The 19,133-nt window shown below is 42.0% G+C and overlaps 1 protein-coding gene across 1 annotated transcript in view; it reads right to left on the bottom strand.

Annotated features, from left to right (window-relative positions):
* The window catches only part of SDC2 (syndecan 2), a 163,172-nt gene extending 149,375 nt beyond the window's left edge, over positions 1–13,797 (bottom strand). The window contains exon 1 of the mRNA XM_030217001.1: positions 13,259–13,797. Coding sequence (XP_030072861.1) covers positions 13,259–13,318 — 60 coding nt within the window. The 5' untranslated portion in view covers positions 13,319–13,797. The remainder of the gene's footprint in view (positions 1–13,258) is intronic.
* Between the last annotated feature and the right edge of the window lie 5,336 nt (positions 13,798–19,133).

Below are 19,133 nucleotides of genomic sequence, written 5' to 3'. Positions count from 1 at the left end.
CAAACTTGTGTGCCCTTTCAGCCACCTTCTGGGCAGCGACTAGGTAGCTGCCTAGAGAAACTCTAAAGGCATGAGCCCAGCAGATGAATCCACCATAGCACAGTAATTTGTTATAGCGATGCAGGGATGCAGCATGCTTTTATGGTGGTCATGTTTTGAGATTGAAGATCCGAGTTTTTCAGTGTGGTTCTTATATTTTATTTTTTGCCTTCCTTAATGCAAAATTCTCTGGCCTATTTCTAGATTTAAAAAAAATATAGACATTTAAACAAAAGAAAAAGCAAGCAACCACCACAAGGCAGGGGCGGACTGACCATTGAGACAATAAGTCAGTGTCTGAGAGCCCACAACAGTAGGGGCCCATTTTCCCCTAGCTTCCATCTATTTTAGTCATTTTTGATAGGCGATTAGGGGCCCAGAGACCCAGATCACTGTCAGTCCACTCTTGCAATAAGGTCAATCTAATCTGCCTGTACTCCCTCCCTACGGGAGTGCTGTTGGCTCCAAGTTGGCTTGATTTTGCCTTTGGCTAAGTATGCATGTTGCTCTTTCTTTGGTCAGAATGCTGGTCTTTCTGGCTTTAGTGATTACTTTGAGCTGGATTCTGAAGAGTAGTGTGGGTGTGTACTGGAGTTTGTTGTCTTCAACACTGGATATCCTGTTGAAAAGATGCCCAGGAAAGCACAAAACATATCCACAATTTTTTTGTTTGTTTGGGGAGCTATACAGATTCTTGTGTAAACAACAAGAATAACCTTCTTAACCAAGTGTACTGCAGTCTATGTCTACTGTCAGTAAGTTTTGCTCTGGTAAACAAAAGTATTGCCTTTATGGTCAACTTGATAACTGGGTGCAGCTGACCCAATTACGCTGAAAGGCTATAGGAATTTGTACCACTGAATGAAGCACAAAAAAAAAGTAGTCACCAATTTCTCAACACACACTTCTAACAAGAACCACGCCAGTAATTCAACTTGGTGAACAAAGATTTGAAAACAAAGTGCCCCTGTAGACCAAGATATCTCAAGGATTCTGGTGGTCTACAGAAATGGAAACTATAATCCTCTCCAGCCAAAGACAAAAGTGCAAGAGGTCAACACCTGCCTAACAATACCAAAATGATCACCTCATTATCAAACCCAAACTACCACTAGCACCCCAGATCAACCTTTTGAACCATAAGTCTGGTGAATGACAGATCAGCTACTAAGAAATCACTACAATCATTGGTATTATCTGTGAACAGCATCTAGACATTTCAGGAATAACTGAAATTTGGCTAGATGAAACTGGAGGATTACCATTGTCTGAATATGCCCAACAGGTTTTCAACATCCAACATCAACCATGAACAGGACTAGCAGTCCTGACTTGGGACACAGTCAAACTGCACAGAATTTTCATCCCTCATCAGAATCTCTTTTAATCCATCTGAAAACCAATCTGGCTGCTCATGGTATGGTGAGCACCTTATAACAGCGTATCATCCATGTAAGAACTCTGATCTGATTAGTCCCAACACAGGACAACTAATACCCTTCTTCCTCAGATGCAGGCACCAGGCACCCAGCATTCAGGGACCAACACAGCTTGCCCAAAGGGGCCTCCAGACAAATGGGCTCTGTATTCATGGATGCCCTCAAGGGAGTGCTACATAAAAACTGAGGCTTTGAATAGGATTTTCTGACCCACTGACCGTATCTAGGGTTGTGCTCCCAGTGCTCATACAGAGGATCATCAACACTAAAGAGCCCTGACTTGGATTAAGCAAGACAAAATTCCTTAGTCATATCACACACAGTTAAATTTACTAGAGTAGCACGAAGAACAGGACTCTTGACCACATTTTCCTTCTGAAATTCTGAATGTATTGCTATCAAGAAAGACACTTCAATTAAAACAAAAATACACCTGATAATGACTCAAAGAAAACATCAGTAAGTACATCAAGAAGTACATTCAAATCCCCTGGTGTTATTAAAGACTTAATGCCTTGGATGAAGGATCTTTATTGTGTTCAGAAAACGTATAGCATCATTATAAATTGCTGATAGAACATATGTCTGCCTACTGACTGAACTTTCAATGAACTGCAATATAAATTGCAGATCAAATACTCTGTTTAAAAAAAAAAAAAAAAACCCAAAGCAGCAGCTAAGAAACCCAAACCTATAAGACAGTGGCTTTTCTTTCAAAAATTCTAACTTTGTCATATTACTTCTATAGACCAAATTAGAGAGATCCACGACAGTACAGACTAGGTCAGAAGTGTTTTAAGCCCCTGCATCAAGTACACCTGCCAACTACTTCAGAGGGGCAAGAGGAATGCGAAAGTGATGGTTTTTTTCTGCCAGAGCCACTTTTTCTACCTGATGTTGGCCTGATGGCACAGTTTCTTGCTTAAAAGCACGGGCTCTGTTGGAGGCCCACTGGGGGTCAAAGGAGTAGACCCCCTTCAGCACGTCATTGTTATATCTGGACCTGCAATCCTACACCTTCACTACCACTACTACCTTGACCTGGCCCTCGCCCTGCTGTTGGCAAATTCATACTGTGTGTGTGGTCCAAAGTAGGCAAGTCATTCAATCCCAATGGAGGAGTAGTTCTGGGTCAGAGTAGAGATTTTTTGTATCTTCAGCCCACAGGATACTGGGCTTGATGGACCTTCGGTCTGTCCCAATACGGCAATGCTTATGTTCAAGTCTTCCCATTGGGGTTTGTGGTAGAAGGTAGTAGGACACTTTGGTGAAGTGGGGCCTGCTTCTATTTGACTCTTATTCGTGAGGCCCTGTGGGAGAGATAAGAGATCTCCAGCTGCTTTGAAATGAAGCAAGAATGTTTTAAATACATGAGATATACCTGGATTGGGATTCCAAGATGGTATTTTAAACAAAATCCAAGCCCGATTTAAACTCTGAACCTTTGCAGCTGCTCCTTTTAGAGTGTCTTTTACTAAGGTGCGCTACCTAAACTCTGAGACACCTATTATATTCCTACGGGAGTCTCAGCGTTTAGCGCCAGCTGATTTTTAGCACAAGCTAAAAACACTAGAGCATCTTTGTAAATGATATTTTCTCATTTTTTCATTGTTGCCCTTTTGAAAGTTAAATGCTGATGCAATAGATTTCTTTAGTATCTTCATTTTAGGTGTCTCAAATTTAATCATGTTAAGGTCACTATTACCAAGTGGCTCCAATTCTAAGCTGCTGTTTCCCACTGAATTTTCATTGACTCAATTCCCTCTTTACACGTTTGTACCCTGGAATCAGAATGTCCCACTAGTTATTTTCCTTCCACCAGGTTGCTTGAGATTTATTTGCATTTAGCTCATACATTTTTCAGTAGTAGCTCAAGGTGAGTTACATTCAGGTACAATAGGTATTTTCCTGTTCCTGGAGGGCTTAGAATCTAAGTTTGTACCTGAGGCAAAGGAGAGTTAAGTGACTTTGTCCAAGATCACAAAGAGCTAGGTTGGAATCTGAACTTGGCTTCTCTGATTCTTAGCCTGCTGTTCTAACCATTAGATTACTCTTACCTACCTCTTCATTTAGTGCTAGATACGCTAGCTTTTCCATCACATTTTTTAGGTTTCAAGCATTTGTATACAAAAATGTGAAAGTATGTTTTTTTTTGTCTGAATCCACCACCTGCTTATCAGGTGACAGGGATTATTTGCAATCTTTACTACTACTACTACTTAACATTTCTAGAGCGCTACTAGGGTTACGCAGCGCTGTACAATTTAACAAAGAGAGACAGTCCCTGCTCAAAGAGCTTACAATCTAATAGACAAGTGAATGGTCGGTCCGATAGGGGCAGTCAAATTGGGGCAGTCTGGATTCACTGAACGGTAAGGGTTAGGTGCCGAACGCAGCATTGACGAGGTGGGCTTTAAGCAAAGACTTGAAGACGGGCAGGGAGGGGGCTTGGCGTAAGGGCTCAGGAAGGTTGTTCCAAGCATAGGGTGAGGCGAGGCAGAATGAGCGGAGCCTGGAGTTGGCGGTGGTGGAGAAGGGTACTGAGAGGAGGGATTTATCCTGTGAACGGAGGTTACAGGTGGGAACGTAAGGGGAGATGAGGGTAGAAAGATAGTGAGGGGCAGCAGACTGAGTGCATTTGTAGGCTTTACTCTTCTCTTAAAGGTACCTAGCTTAAATGTTGCCTTTGTTGCAACCTCTCTATCAGGATGCCCTGTTCTTTAAAGATACCCCACTCCAAACCATGTGGTCCTGAACCATAGCTGGCTTTCCCCCAGACTCTAGTTTAAAAAGTAACTTTGAAGAGGAAGATTTTATTGAATTCTTAAATCCTCTCAAATTAAACCAATCTCCTTCCTTCATTTTTAGCTAATTGTGATTCTTGAAGTATTTGCCAAATGGCTAACATCAAATCAACACTATCCTCCAGATTCTATATAGGCTGCCCAAAGTTGGACACCAGAATTTCCAACTTATTGTGGTAATGGGCAATTGACCACATAATTGGTGCTTGATTGACATTGCATGCGGATTTCCCCTGTGCACTATTTATTTTATTTCATTATCCCACCTATTTGCAGGCTCAATGTGGCTTACAGAGTTTTGTTAGCATTGTCATTGCAAGGTGACATATACATTTAATGTTGTGTAGAGGTTAAATTAGGGTAGAAGAAGAAGGAGGGGAGTGATTTAGGTAGTTATAGTAGATGAGTTATCTTAATTTAGTGGATTGTCGTGTGGATTATTGTGGCTATTAGTTCTCATTGTATAACTTACTGAAGAGATATGTCTTAAGAGATTTGCGGAAGATATTCTATAACTTGGTGCCTAACATTTTCCGTGCAAATTCCAAAAGGGGTCATGACTATGGGAGGAACATAGACGGCTCATGAGCATTCCCAAAAGTTAAGTGCCAAGTTAAAGAATAGTGCCAATTCACACCTATCTTTGAGCATCAGACTCACACCTATCAGGTGTAAGTCCGGAAACCAAAGTTGGGCGTGACTTATGCGCTATGCCAGCATCCTAAAGAGGTTGGGCACCCTTTATAGAGTAGGGGCTCAGCACTGATCTTTTTGGCACCTAACTTTCAACGCTATATAGAGATTTCCCCCCATGTGACACAGAGAACTTCATTTATTTTATCAACATTGATATACCATTTCTCCTTTCAGGCTCTAAAAGTTTGCAATAAACTAAAAGTACATGTCAGACTGTCATAGTAATGCTTGAATGTTTTCACTTATATACACTGTCAGCTAGCACATTTGCTTATTTCCGATCTGACGAAGAAGGGCAACCTTCGAAAGCTAATCAAGACATGTATTAAGTTATGTCCAATAAAAAAAGGTATCATCTTATTTTCTTTTCCATGTTTTATTTTGTTTGATTTCTATTGATAACCTTAAGAGTGGACTAACACGGCTACCACACTCCTCCACTTTCACTGGAAACCTCCCCCTCCTCATCTGGGAGGAAACTAGATGGAAAATTCCTTCCTCTGCTTCTAAGAGATCCATTTTCTACAAAATCCACATTGAGACACTACTGGTGCCCATGTTGAGCTTCTCACCTCTGCCCTCAGTTTACCAAACAATGGTCGGAAAAAGAAAATCAAAGCTTTACAATTATTCTCAGAGAAGGCAATATACCTTTACCAAGTACAGGAGGAATGACAACATAAAGGACTTCTTTTCAAATAAAAACCACCTCCATCTCCCCCTACAGGTGGTCCCAAATTATATAGAAGAAACATAAGAACCTTTATTCTCTGTTTTCTCTAGGCATTTTTAAAAATCTTCCATTAAGTGAATATCATTCTAAAGTCACAGTCAGCATAAGAGTCTTTTGCTGTCTTCATGCTATCTAACTGGGCAACTGGTACAAAAATAAATACGTTGTTGTGTTGTTTTATTCTAGTTACTTATATAAAATTGCAATAAAAGAATTCTTGAAAAAGTGCTCCTCCTACTAAATTTGCTTTTAGCACATTGTCCTAGCATTACTGAATCAGGTACACCATAATATTCTACAAAAATGGTTCTTAAACCTGTCCTGGGGGACCACCAGCCAATCGGGTTTTCAGGATATCCTTAATAAATTTGCCTGTGACAGAGTTAAATGTCTGTCCCCTCCATTATAGGCAAACGAACATACAAAATTCCATCAACCCACCCTGCATCTACACTGAGTTCGCTTAATATCCCTAGGAAGACAATAAGGTACAATCATCAGAATTTCTTCTGACCATGAGCTATGCTTGCTGAATGTAAATAATCTTTGCCATACTGCATTTATGATAGACATTTAAATAACTCCATAGTATATTTCCCCTCTCCCACCTTTCTTCCGAAGTATACATATTGAGATCCCTAAGTCTGTTCCCATACATTTTATGACAAAGACCACAGACCTTTTTAGTAGCCACCTTCTGGACCAACTCCATCTTACACTAACCTCCCTACCCCCCCCCCCCCCCCCCCCCCCCGGTAATGGCAACACATCCAATTCACTTTGAATGGGCTGTGTTGGCATTACTGCACCGGCAGCTGCTAGTGTGGCTTTGTAAAAAGGGGAGGGGGGGGGGATAAATGAGGTATCACCCAAGGCTTATACAGAGATATTATCACTTCCTTTTTCCTGCAGGTTATTCCTCACTTTGTGGAGGAGAATCCAAATGGTTAGTACAATAGACTGATAACCTAAGGAACTGGGTTTGATTCTCACTGCAACTCCTTGCGACTCTGGGCAAGGCACTTAACCCTCCACTGCTCCTAGTTCAAAAACTTAAGATTGCAAGTCTACTAGAGACAGAGAAAGTACTTGCATGTAATAAAAATATAAACTGCTTTGGGTGGTATATCAAATAAATGGCCCTCCCCCCTTCTGTTTTTTTCATCACCTTTTCTGCCTGTTTGGCCACCTTAAGATCACCAGGTACTATCACTCCCAAGCAGTGGCGTGGCTACGGAGGGCCTGGGCCCTCTTAGATTTGGCCCTGGACCCCTCTGCTGACGACCCTATTCCAGCGCAAGGCTTCGTTCTGTTTCTGTGAGTCTGACATCCAACGTGCAGGACGTCAGACTCACAGAAACAGAACGAAGCTTTGCAGATCAGCCAGCAATGCGGCCGCTGGCTGATCTGCAAGGCTTCGTTCTGTTTCTGTGAGTCTGACGTCCTGCACGTTGGATGTCAGACTCACAGAAACAGAACGAAGCCTTGCGCTGGAAGAAGAGGACCTCAGCTGGTGGGGGGTTGGGGTCCCCTGCCAGCAAAGGTAGGCGACGGTGGCGGCGGAGGAGGGTTGGCGGCGGGAGGGGGGGTCGAGAGGGCGGCGGGAGGGGGTCAAAGTTGTTGTTGGTGGTGGTGGTGGCGGGGGGGAGCTAAAATGTGCACCCTCACCTCGGGCTCTGGACCCCCCTCCCGCCGAAGTCTGGCTACACCCCTGCTCCCAAGTACCAATCACCCTTCACATGCAGAAGAACTTCACCCCCTAAACTTACTATTCCTTTGGGATTTTGCAGCCCAAATACATAACCCTGCATCTTTCAGCATTAAGGGCCGGATTCTAATCACTGAAACTCAAAACTATGCACCAGAAAAAAATTCAGCGCTAAGTGCTATTCTGTAAAGGCTACATGCCCCTTACAGAATAGCACTTAAGCACAAATTTCATGCCTAACTTTGGCTGCCAGATGTATGCCTGCTGAAACCTGGCGTACATGCTGGCGCCCAAGTTAGGGGCAGTGACCCAGTATTCTATAACTACCTATGCAAATTTTCAGAACGCCCCCAACATGCCCATGTTCTTTCCATGGCCACACACACCCCCTTTGAGATACACCCTATGGGAAATATGTGCCCAGCGTTAAGAGAATAGCATGCAGCCAGATGTATGTGCAAATTTTAATGGGTGCCAATTAGTAGCCGATTATTGATGCTTTTGAGCTTGTTATTCAATTTGCACATGAATCTCAGGCGCATGCAAATTTGGATGCCATATATATAGAATCCGGGGAACAATCTCCTGAAAATCTTTCGAAGTCTACTTCACTTCCATTCTTATCTGTGCTTGTTTTCTACAGTATTGCTCCCAGCTCTTCATCTGTGAGCACAACAAAAATATTTCAGTAATTTGTTAATCAGCTTCTACATATTCCTTCCCTTCAGGTCCATAAGTACTGCCATACTGGGACAGACCGAAGGTCCATCAAGCCCAGCATCCATTTTAACGTATCTAAAAAATGTCTTGTCCCCCAATTTTACCATTTGTATTATTTGCTTCCCAGGCTACTTTACCAGCTTCTCTCGGCTTTTTCAGTTATCTTCCTCCTTCTGCAATTTCCTGTACTTTATAAAGTAGCCTCTTTTTCCTTACCCATTCAGCTACTTCTGACCACTGTGGCCTCCTTTTCCTCTTATCTTCTTTTCTAACAAAAAAGTTTTGATGTCCTTAAATTTCTACTTCCCCCAGATGTTTCAACTCCATCAGATATTCCCACATCTTGACAGGTTAGTATTCCTGAAGACTTAAGGCCCTCACTTTTGCAGGAGCCTTCTCCATATGTGCCCTAAAAATAAATCACACTATCCAATGATCACTGGATGCTAGATGCTCATCCACCTTAACATCAGAAATGCTGTCCATTTGTAATCACCGGGTTGGTGCCTCTTCCCATGTGGGCTCCATTACCTGTTTCTGGTACAATTGTCAGTGCAGAGAGTCCAGATTTTGGCACTTCTTGATGACACTGCAGCAGGAATACCACAATCAACATCTGTCATGTTAAAATCACCTGTCAATAGTACTTCCCCTTTCTTAGCAATATTATGAATGTCTTCAATTAAATCTCTGCCCCCTTATACAGACCAACTTCACAGGCAGATCACACCAATTTAAATAAATGTTGCATTCCCTCTCCTCAAAGTAATCCAAGATGCCTCCTCAGCTTGTAAGCCCTGCAGTTTCTGTTGCTTTAATATAATTATTACACAATAGTGCCACTCCTCCTCCCTTCCTTTTAACTCTGTCCATCCTGAAGAGATCACAGCCCAGTAGAACTACACCCCAATCACGGTTCTTGACTGCCACTAAATCCAAGATAACTTCTTCCATCACAGCCTCTAGATCCAGAATTTTATTAACCATTCCATGTGCATTAGGATATACCGTTTTCTAGATATTGCTATTTTTTCCAATTTCTAAAGAGGTATTTAATATTTACCCATCCCCGCTTATCCTAGTTTAAAGCCATCTTGAGTAGGTTAGCTAGTCTACTTTGGAAGACACGTCACTCTGTCTTTGATAAGCAGACACTACCTCTGCTCAGCAGCCCTTGGAAAATCATTCCATTGTTCAGAAAGCAGAAAATCTCTCTCTCAATGACACCACCCACACAGGGATTCAGAACCCCATAGCTAAAATGCCTCAATACTTCTAAGACTCCGAAGTATCTGAAGGACGGAAGCAGGGAAACGCCGTATCTATCCATGGAGTAACCGAGCAAACATTAAGCTAGCACAGCTTCACCTAAAAATAATACCCTAACGACCCCACATAACCCTCTTCACCTACCAACACAGCATGACTATCAACGCACAGGACAACACGCAATCTTCATCCATTTCGACCCTCCACTTATACCTCATACGATCACTGTACAACTTTGTATTTGTTATCCACCAACTGGGCAAACGCCTTTGACGGTACTATGTAAGCCACACTGAGCCTGCAAATAGGTGGGAAAACATGGGGTACAAATGCAATAAATAAAGTAATATTTTACTGCTGCTCCTACTGTCTCAAAGCACGGATTGCATCCATTTACTGTGGAATGTCCTGCGAGTTGGACTTTGTAAATATCACCTCATATAAATAAAAACAGACCTGTTTTGGAGCCGCAACTACTTAGAAAGGATCAGCAATAGCAGTACTAGAAAAGAGAAGTAGGAGTCACATGGACCTCTTCCCATATCAGAGTATCCGAGTTCCATGTCTGTGCCAACAAGAGGAATTTTATCTGGCTTGAGAGCACTTTGCTCAAAATTATCCAGTAAATGTTTCACCCCTGCACCACTACAATATCTAATTAACTACTTAATTACCTAGAACACTAGAACCCATGACAAGGCAACATATCACCCCACTAATTGCCTAGAACACTAGAACCCATAACAAGGCAACATATCACCACTTACATAAGTCTTGATATGCCCCTGTCTCACAGTGGGAATAAATCACTGCATAACAGTCTGATAGTGCTGCATGGGACCAAAGATGGGAGATGGACTGAGCAAACAAGTCCTTTGAAAAATTCAATAAGACTAAAAAAAAAAAAATTTTTTTTAAGTTTTTCACAAGTCTGAGCCCAATTTATAAGGAAATTTACAATTCAATCAACCAGCTTTTTTTTTTAACAGGAGTTTAGTGACGGGAAGGTCTGCGTGGGCCACGATGGAAGCAGCACAGACAAAAGAGGAGAAGTGGAGGCGATATCAATATGTACCCTGCTTGTGGCCACCCAAGTTAACATCACGACCCACCAAAAACTCAGTTCTGGCTCTACCACTGGGTTTTCAGAGAGCTAGAGTAATCCTGTTCTCCAGGAGTTTTACCCACCTTATGGAAGAAAAACAAGAATTGAAGGGGACCCCCAAAAATAATTAATAGGAAAAAAATATTTACTTGTTGCATTACACTTATTAAACAGAAATCCAATTTCACACTCCTTCTGCAGTTAAGGAATCTTAACATGCATGGTGTTTTAAGAGAAAGGAAAAACACCGTGTGTTCCTTGTGACCAAGGCTATGCATCACAATAGTTACATCATAGCAATTGCCTCTCCTGCTTCAATGTAATCAATATCATAGTGTTGACAAACTGATTTTTTTTTAATACATTCATTTCACACAATCTTAAAACAGGTGGATCTTTGTTAACCTCAGGATTCAGTTAACAACTGGTTTCCTATTTTGACATTCATTTAAATATCAAATCAACTGTATCATTACTCTGGCTGAAGACCAACATTGCTGTACTGGAACAGATATTTCCACTGGCTTTATTAAGAAGTGGCAAAGGTCCAATGGGGTGGGGGAGAAAGACCACTCCCCCAAAAAACAAGAACAGAAAAAGCATGCACATGCCTAATCTCTGCAACACAACCAAACTAAAGCACGTAATAGACATAACACAACTCTTCTGTTCTCCAATTCCCTAATGTGGCTGTGCCACATGAACTTGATCTTACCACATCACCCTGTCTGTATTTGTTCACACCGGAGCCTGCAAAGGCCTCTCTGGTACTATGTAAGCCACATTGAGCCTACAAATAGGTGGGGAAATGTGGGATACAAATGTAACAAATAAATAAATAAACTTAAAAGAAAACCTATCAGCCTAAGGATACAAGAATTTCAGTTCATGAACATGACAGTTAAACTAAAAGTACATATTTATAAAATTGTGCAACTAGCTTTGTTTTCATTTACAATTTTTCTAGCTAAACCTCCCAAACACATCAAAAACATTATTTCTAAAACCCATCGGAAATTATTTTAGGCAGCTCTTTGGTACAGTCAAAGGGGTCTTAAGGGAGGGGAAGGAGTCCTCCTGAAGGACAGAAGAACTTTTGTATTCACTGCTTATGTTTACATCTGGAAAGCTGCATGGACTACATAACAGACAGCTTCTTCGTTCTTCTCCATAAAGATCTTTTTGTTCAACACCCTTACCCCTGGCTCTGCTATAGAGAATCATTTGAAAGTAAACGGTGTTTTAACAGCTTGAAGAGGTTTCATCTGGGAAAATAAGAGTTAAAACACTGTAGACGGCAAAGCAGCAATAAACAGAGATACTCAAGTCCCATAAGAGCTGTGGTGTTGAGGGTTCAAACTTTGGGACCCAATTTGCTCTTGTGCTTCCTAATTACAGAAGCAACAATTGTGCAAGGTAACACACAAAACATGTTCAGAAAAAGACAGGAGATTCCTTCACTGCGGCAGCGCGGCTTAAAAGTTTCCTGGTCAATGAGACGTTCCACTCGGCAAAATCCAAGGTATTTGCTCTTTCACAGCTGTCCTCGAAAGGACACACACATGCCCTCAGGTTCAATCCAGCTTTTTATACAGTCGTTGCACTGTTTCAAAACAATGCAAAGTAAAAGGTTTCTCCAACAGGGCTATTCTACTACATTACCTACTATTATTACAACAACAACATATTATTTTGCTCTAAGAAACTTCACATAAAAAACTAGATTCTAGAAAAGGAGTGAAAAAATTTTAAGTGCTACGGGTTATGCACATAAACGATGCCTAAACTTTAGGCACCAGCAATTAAGTCTGCTAAAAAGCAGGTATAAATGTAGGCGCGTAAATTAATATAGTCTATTCTGTAACAATGGTGAACATTCTATGGAATGTCCCTAAACACCACCGCCCACACTCCCTTTAAGTCACTGCTACAGTAGGACGTGTGCGTTACTCCCAATTAATGCCAATAATTGGTTGTCAGCAATCAATTATTGACACCGATTTTCTCATTAATCAAGTTCCGTGTACAAATCGGCTATGCATGCAGATTTGCGCGTGCAACTTCAGTTACCATCTGTAGCATGGGAGTGGGGAGGGGAGAGAATATTGTGAGCAAGGGTTAAAATTACAACACTGTTTTTTTCTCCTATACTCATAAGGAAGCAACTTATAGATTCGAAATGATAAGCTATCATTCTTTGCAGGATAAAGACGTGGCACAGATTTATAATAATAATTTAAAAAAAAACCTCGCAACATTCATTTAACTCAGAACAATTATTACACTAGCGGCAGCCCTTGCCGTGGAGCTCAGAAAAACAAGTTCTTAATGACTTTCAGCAGACTGACTCTTCCCGTCCACCAAGAAGCTGCTGCCGCTCGGTTTCGAGAGGAAAAAGCTCTGAAAATCGCTTTCCCGCAGCCTCTACTTTCACGCACCGAGCATCACCGGCAGGGAACATGACAGCACCAATTAGAAAGATAATAAAAACAACACACAGCAGCGGCTCTGCTCGAACAGTAAGCCAGAGCAATAAAACCAGAGTAATGCTGTGGGGTCTCACTGGTAAAAAGGGGGGGGGGGGTGAAGGGAAATAAATAACAGGCACTTGACGAACCCTGGGTGAGCCGGACAATGCGGAACGAGGGGTCTCTCTGGCGTGTCTCCCCCCCCCCCCCCCCCCCCAAACACCACACTTTCCCTTGCTTTAAACCAGCGCCGGCTTCCACCCCAGTAACAACTTACCGACTCCCCCGACACGCAGGCGACCGAGGCAAAGCAAAGAAGTATCCACACGGTCCTCATTATTCCCGGCGACGTTCCCGCACAATCCCAACTTCTTTTTTCCCCAGAGCAGTTCCCTGAGCGCAGCTCTGTCTCCTCGTCCTCCTGCGCTGGAGCGGACGGGCAGCGGCAGCTCCTCCTCGGCGCCTCTCGCTCACTTGTTGGCTCGAGCGCTCCACCTCAGTCGTGCGCTTTTTTTTTTTTTTTCGCCCCTCGCTCCCTCCGCGGGCTTTTTTTTTCTCTTTGCCAGCCCCTCTCTCGTCCGCTCGGTTATCCAAAAAACAAATCCAGAGAAAATACAACCACAAGGACAGTAATTTCTTTTTTTTTTTTTTTTTTCTAATGGGAAGAATTTCGTGAACTATTGAAAAGCCTGACAGGCAAGAGACTGGAAGGCAGCAGACGCCGCTGCGCCTTTTTTGCAGAGTCCGCTACGAAATATAGAGCAGCCGAGAGCGAGCTCACTCCCGCTCCCAGCGTGCGTGTCGCTCTGAACATCAGTTTGCAACCTTAGTCCTTCCCCCCCCACCCGCACTGCTCCCTCCCCCTCCCTCGTTCCCTCCCCTCTAGTCTCCAGCCAGCTCCACTCAGGCTCCTTTCATCTTTCTCTCTTCTCCTCCCTCCCCTCCGCATAGCCAAACCCAGCGCTAGGGGCCAGGGCCACTCTGGTTAAAAGCACGCAAAATTCCTTTAGCAGGATTACACGGCGAGACTGGCAGCTCATCCCACCACTGCTTCTGCTTACAGTTACTTTTATGCTCGGCCCGAGCCCCAACTCCCAACGCAGATGATATATTTCTTTAAAGTCTTCTTCATACAAATGGAACATATTTATAACAAAAAAAAATCACATAGTGAGGAAGGAGTTGCTCCTGAATTCTTGCTTTGAACTGGGCAAAAATATATACACTGTACTGTTAATGTAACATGCCCTTTCCATCGTTGTTCTGTTTGAACTTTCCCGTTTGTTGCTTTGGTAAACTATAAGCTATTTCATTTGGCAATGCTAAAAATAGTTGGCATTGCATACAAAGATGGGACAGGAATTCCCAAATGTTTGTACAAAGACTCTATGAAGTACAGGTTTATATGAACGATGAAAAAGAAGACGAAATTCATCCTTTCATAACAAAAACTAATTTCTTTTTTTTTTATTCAACATCTGATTCATTTTTTAAACATTTTGGTTTTTATTTACAAACAGTACATGGCTTAACATGACACAAAGTTATTCAATGGAAGATGAGGTTTAATGTGAGCAACTGCAAAATGATACATGTGGGAAAGAGGAACCCACATTAGGAGTCACCACCCAGGAAAAGGATCTAGGTGTGATGGTTGATGATATTTTAAAACTCTCTGTTGTGTGCAGGAGCAGCTAAGAAGGCAAATAAAATCCTAGGAATTATTACAAAAGGAATGAAAAACAAAAATGAGAATGTTATAATGCCTTTGTATTATTCTATGGTGCGACTGCACCTCAAATACTGTGTGCAATTGTGGTCACCATATCTCAAAAAAGATACAGCAGAATTAGAAAAGGCAACAAAAATGATATAGGGGGTGGGGCAACTTCCCTAAGAGGAAAGGCTAAGGCGGCTAGGGCTCTTCAACATGGAGAAGCGACAGCAGAGAGGAGATATGATAGAGGTCTATAAAATACTGGGTGGAATAGATCTGGTAGACGTGAATCGTTTGTTACCCTATCCAAAAATACTTGGACTAGGGGGCATGCAATGAAGCTACTAAGTAGTAAATTTAAAACAAACTGGAGAAAATATTACTTCACTCAATGCAGAGATTGTGGTAAAAGCAGTTAGCTTAGCAGGGTTTTAAAAAGTTTGGCTAATTTCCTAAAAGAAAAGTCCTAAGCCATTATTAAAATGGACTAAGGGGAAAATCCACTGCTTATTTCTAGGATAGTCCTCTGCTCCCTTCCCCTCCCTCGTTCCCTCCCTCTAGTCTCCAGCCAGCTCCACTCAGGCTTCTTTCATCTTTCTCTCTTTTCCTCTCTCCCCTCCACATAGCCAAACCCAGCGCTAGGGGCCAGGGCCACTCTGGTTTCTAAGATAAGCAGCATAAGATCTGTTTTACTTTTATCAGATCTTGCCAAGTACTTTTGACCTGGATCAGCCACTGTTGGAAACAGCATACTGGGCTTGATGGACCTTCAATCTGCAACCCTTATGTTCTTATAAGGCTTTGTAAATGCTTTGAAGTAAAAGTTTTAAAGTTAGGCAGCAGCTGTGCTCCATGGTGAAATTTTGGGACATAAATTGATTCACATAAATCCAGTTGTCAATCAATGTTTTTTATTTCTCACATTTTCCAAACCAAGTTACAAATCAAGTACTGTACCTTAGGTCAGAGATCATCAACCCAGTCCTTGGGGCACAACCAGGCAATCTGTTTTTTTCAGAATATCCACAGTGAATATGCATGAGATTTATTTTCATGCAGTGGAGGCAGTGCATTCAAATCAATCTCATGTATATTTATTGCTGGATTTTCTCTGATTTGATTTTATTATTTGATGTATTGCTAAAGACTAAAAAGTGTTGTAGCGGTTTATACCAGACTGACTGGGTCTTTCCAGCCCCAGAGGGTTTAAGAAGCTTATTTCCAATAGTATTCTTCCATTATATGTTGAGACCAGGGCCAGCCAAAGCATTAGGCATGACTAGGTGATTTGCCTTGGGTGATGGCTTCTAGGGGCTCAGTTAAAAGCAGCTGAAGCCAAAGCAAAGCAATACTCCTGACAGCCACACAAACTCAATGGTTAGAGCACCAGTCTTGTAATCCAGAGGTGGCCGGTTCAAATCCCACTGCTGCTCCTTGTGATCTTGGGCAAGTCACTTAACCCTCCATTGTCTCAGGTACAAACTTAGATTGTGAGCCCTCCTGGGACAGAGAAATATCCAGAGTACCTGAATGTAACTCACCTTGAGCTACTACTGAAAAAGGTGTGAGCAAAATCTAAATAAATAAATATGCTTTTATCTGCAAAACTGTTTAATATTTAATAGCATGACATCCAATTATAAGATTTTATAGAATAGTTGTAGGGTGACCATGATTGTAGAATTAAATTATTGAGATTTTGGAGAAGGAGACAAAGGCTAGGGACCCAATAGTTATTTTAGGGGGAGGGGACATAAGGCTGAAGGTTTGCCTAGGGCAGTGTTTCCCCAAGTCGGCCCTGGAGTACCCCCTTGCCAGTCAGGTTTTCAGGATATCCACAATGAATATACTTGAACTTGAATTGTATACATTGACTCCATAATATGCAAATCTCTTTCATGCATATTCATTGTGGATATCCTGAAAACCGGAGTGGCAAGGGGGTACTCCAGGACCGACTTGGGGAAACACTGGCCTAGGGCACCCAATACTCTTGCACCAGGCCCGGTAGAGACCTCTAAGGATCTGTTCTATGAGGATAGCTGAGACTCTAGTTGCTCTACTAAAACACTGAATTTTGACTTGTAAATACCCCACCTTTTCCAGACAAGGGGAGGGCTTTTGTGTGGTGTAATAGTGAGAGAAGACCCCCCCCCCCCTCCTTTTGCAGGAAAATTGTGACTGGTATAAAATCCCAACCCTGTTTGAATTCTTTGCATTTGGCTCATCTTTCCTCCGCCATCATACAGCAGAGTGAGGGGAAGGGGAGTTGCCTCTCATATGTTGGCCATTGTACCAGGTTCTGGAGGGGATCAAGACCTTTGGCTAGCCATCCATAGTGTCATAAGGAGTAAAGAAGTGGAGGGCAGTGATTGGATTGCTGAGACACTTGCTTGGAGGTGTAAGCTGGAACAGGGAACTAGCCCACCACTACTTCTAAGGAGAAAGAGTGGAATAGTTGAAGAAACAGGTGAAACAGCAGGGGATCCTGGTCCTGAAAAGCAGGAGGGGATAGAAAGGACATCAGTGGGATCTATAAAGCGAAGAGCACAACCGTGATATTCCCATCTGGCAGAAACCAGCATCTGAAAGAGTAAAAGAAGTAAAGAGGGTCCTCTAAAGAGTGGAGAGTCTTAAAGGAACAGCTAAGAGAATGTAAGCGTTTGATGCTTCTTTACTTTCTGCCTGTGCCTGTAACTTTGGTATTGTGGATATTCTTGTCCCTTTTTCTTAAAAACTAGTTATTGTGTGCCAATGGAGAGTACACATTGTTATGTTGGGTCAGTAATCGTCCACCCAACAATAAATAAATAATGCATAAGTGCCCTGAAGCAAAGGGTTGCATGTGTCTTTGGATAAAAGACTAGTCAATAGGGTGCTATGCTTTATACCAGAAAAAATGGAGGGAGAAATGAGTTGCCAAAAATTAAAAAGAAGATTAGTGGGAAACAGATTTGAATGCTGGTCTCCATGATCAAGTTTGAGCTACTATCTGGGATGAACCCGCAAAGGAAATCTACTGTAGCTGCATTTAATTTTCAAAAGGGCGACTATAATAAAATGAGGAAAATAGTTAAAAAGAAACTAAAAGTATCGGCTGCAAAGGATAGGACATTAAATCATGCATGGACGTTATTCAAAAATACCATCTTGGAAGCCCAGTCCAGATGCATTCCACGTATTTGCAAAGGTGGAAAGAAGAGAAAATATCAGTCAGCATAGTTAAAAGGTGAAGTAAAAGAGGCCATTACAGCCAAAAGATTGTTCTTCAAAGAATGGAAGAAGGACCCAAATGAAGAAAATAAAAAGCAACATAAGCACTGGCAAGTCAAATGCAAAGTATTAATAAAGAAGGCTAAAAGAGAAACTTGCCACAGAGGCTAAAACTCACAGTAACAACTTTTTCAGGTACATCAGAAGCAGAAAGCCTGCGAGGGAATCCATGGGACTGTTAGATCATGAAGGAGTAAAAGGGGTGCTCAGGGAGGACAAGGCCATAGCGGAGAAACTGAATAAATTCATTGCTTCTGTCTTTACGGAAGAAGATGTAAGAGATCTGCCTGTACCTGAAATGGTTTTCAAGGGTGATGATGTGGAGGAACTGAAAGAAATCTCAGTGAACCTGGAAGATGTACTCAGCCAAATTGACAAATTAAAAAGTAGTAAATCTCCTGGATCAGATGGCATACATCCAAGGGTACTCAAAGAACTCAAGCATGACATTGCTGATCTGCTTTTAGTAATATGTAACCTGTCATTAAAATAGTCTGTAATGCCTGAAGATTGGAAGGTGGCCAATGTGACACCGATTTTTAAAAAGAGTTCTAGGGATGATCTGGGAAATTATAGACCGGTAAGCCTGACGTCGGTGCTGGGCAAAATAGTGGAAAATATTATAAAGAATAAAATTACAGAACACGTAGACAAACATGATTTAATGGGACAGAGTCAGCATGGGTTCAGCCGTGGGAAGTCTTGCCTCACCAATTTGCTTCATTTCTTTGAAGGCTTGAAGAAACACGTAGATAAAGGTGAGCCGGTTGATGTAATGTATCATCTAGATTTTCAGAAAGCTTTTGCTAAAGTTACTCATGAGAGACTCCTGAGAAAATTAGAGTCATGGGATAGGAGGCAAGATTCTGGTGTGGATTAGGAATTAGTTATTGGACAGAAAACAGAGGGTAGGGTTAAATGGTCATTTCTCTCAATGGAGGAGGGTGAACAGTGGAGTGCCATAGGGATCTGTACTGGGACCAGTACTATTTAACATATTTATAAATGATATGGAAATCAGAACGATGAGTGAGGTGTTCAAATTTGCAGATGATACAAAACTATCCAAGGTTGTTAAAACATGTGCGGACTTTGAAATATTGCAGGAAGACCTTAGGAAATTGTAAGACTGGGCATCCAAATGGCAGATGGCATTTAACAT

Source organism: Microcaecilia unicolor, chromosome 1 (assembly GCF_901765095.1).
Source record: "Microcaecilia unicolor chromosome 1, aMicUni1.1, whole genome shotgun sequence".
Taxonomy (NCBI): Eukaryota; Metazoa; Chordata; class Amphibia; order Gymnophiona; family Siphonopidae; genus Microcaecilia; species Microcaecilia unicolor.
The sequence above is the reverse complement of the archived record's forward strand: the minus strand, read 5'-3'. Positions and strand labels throughout refer to the sequence as shown.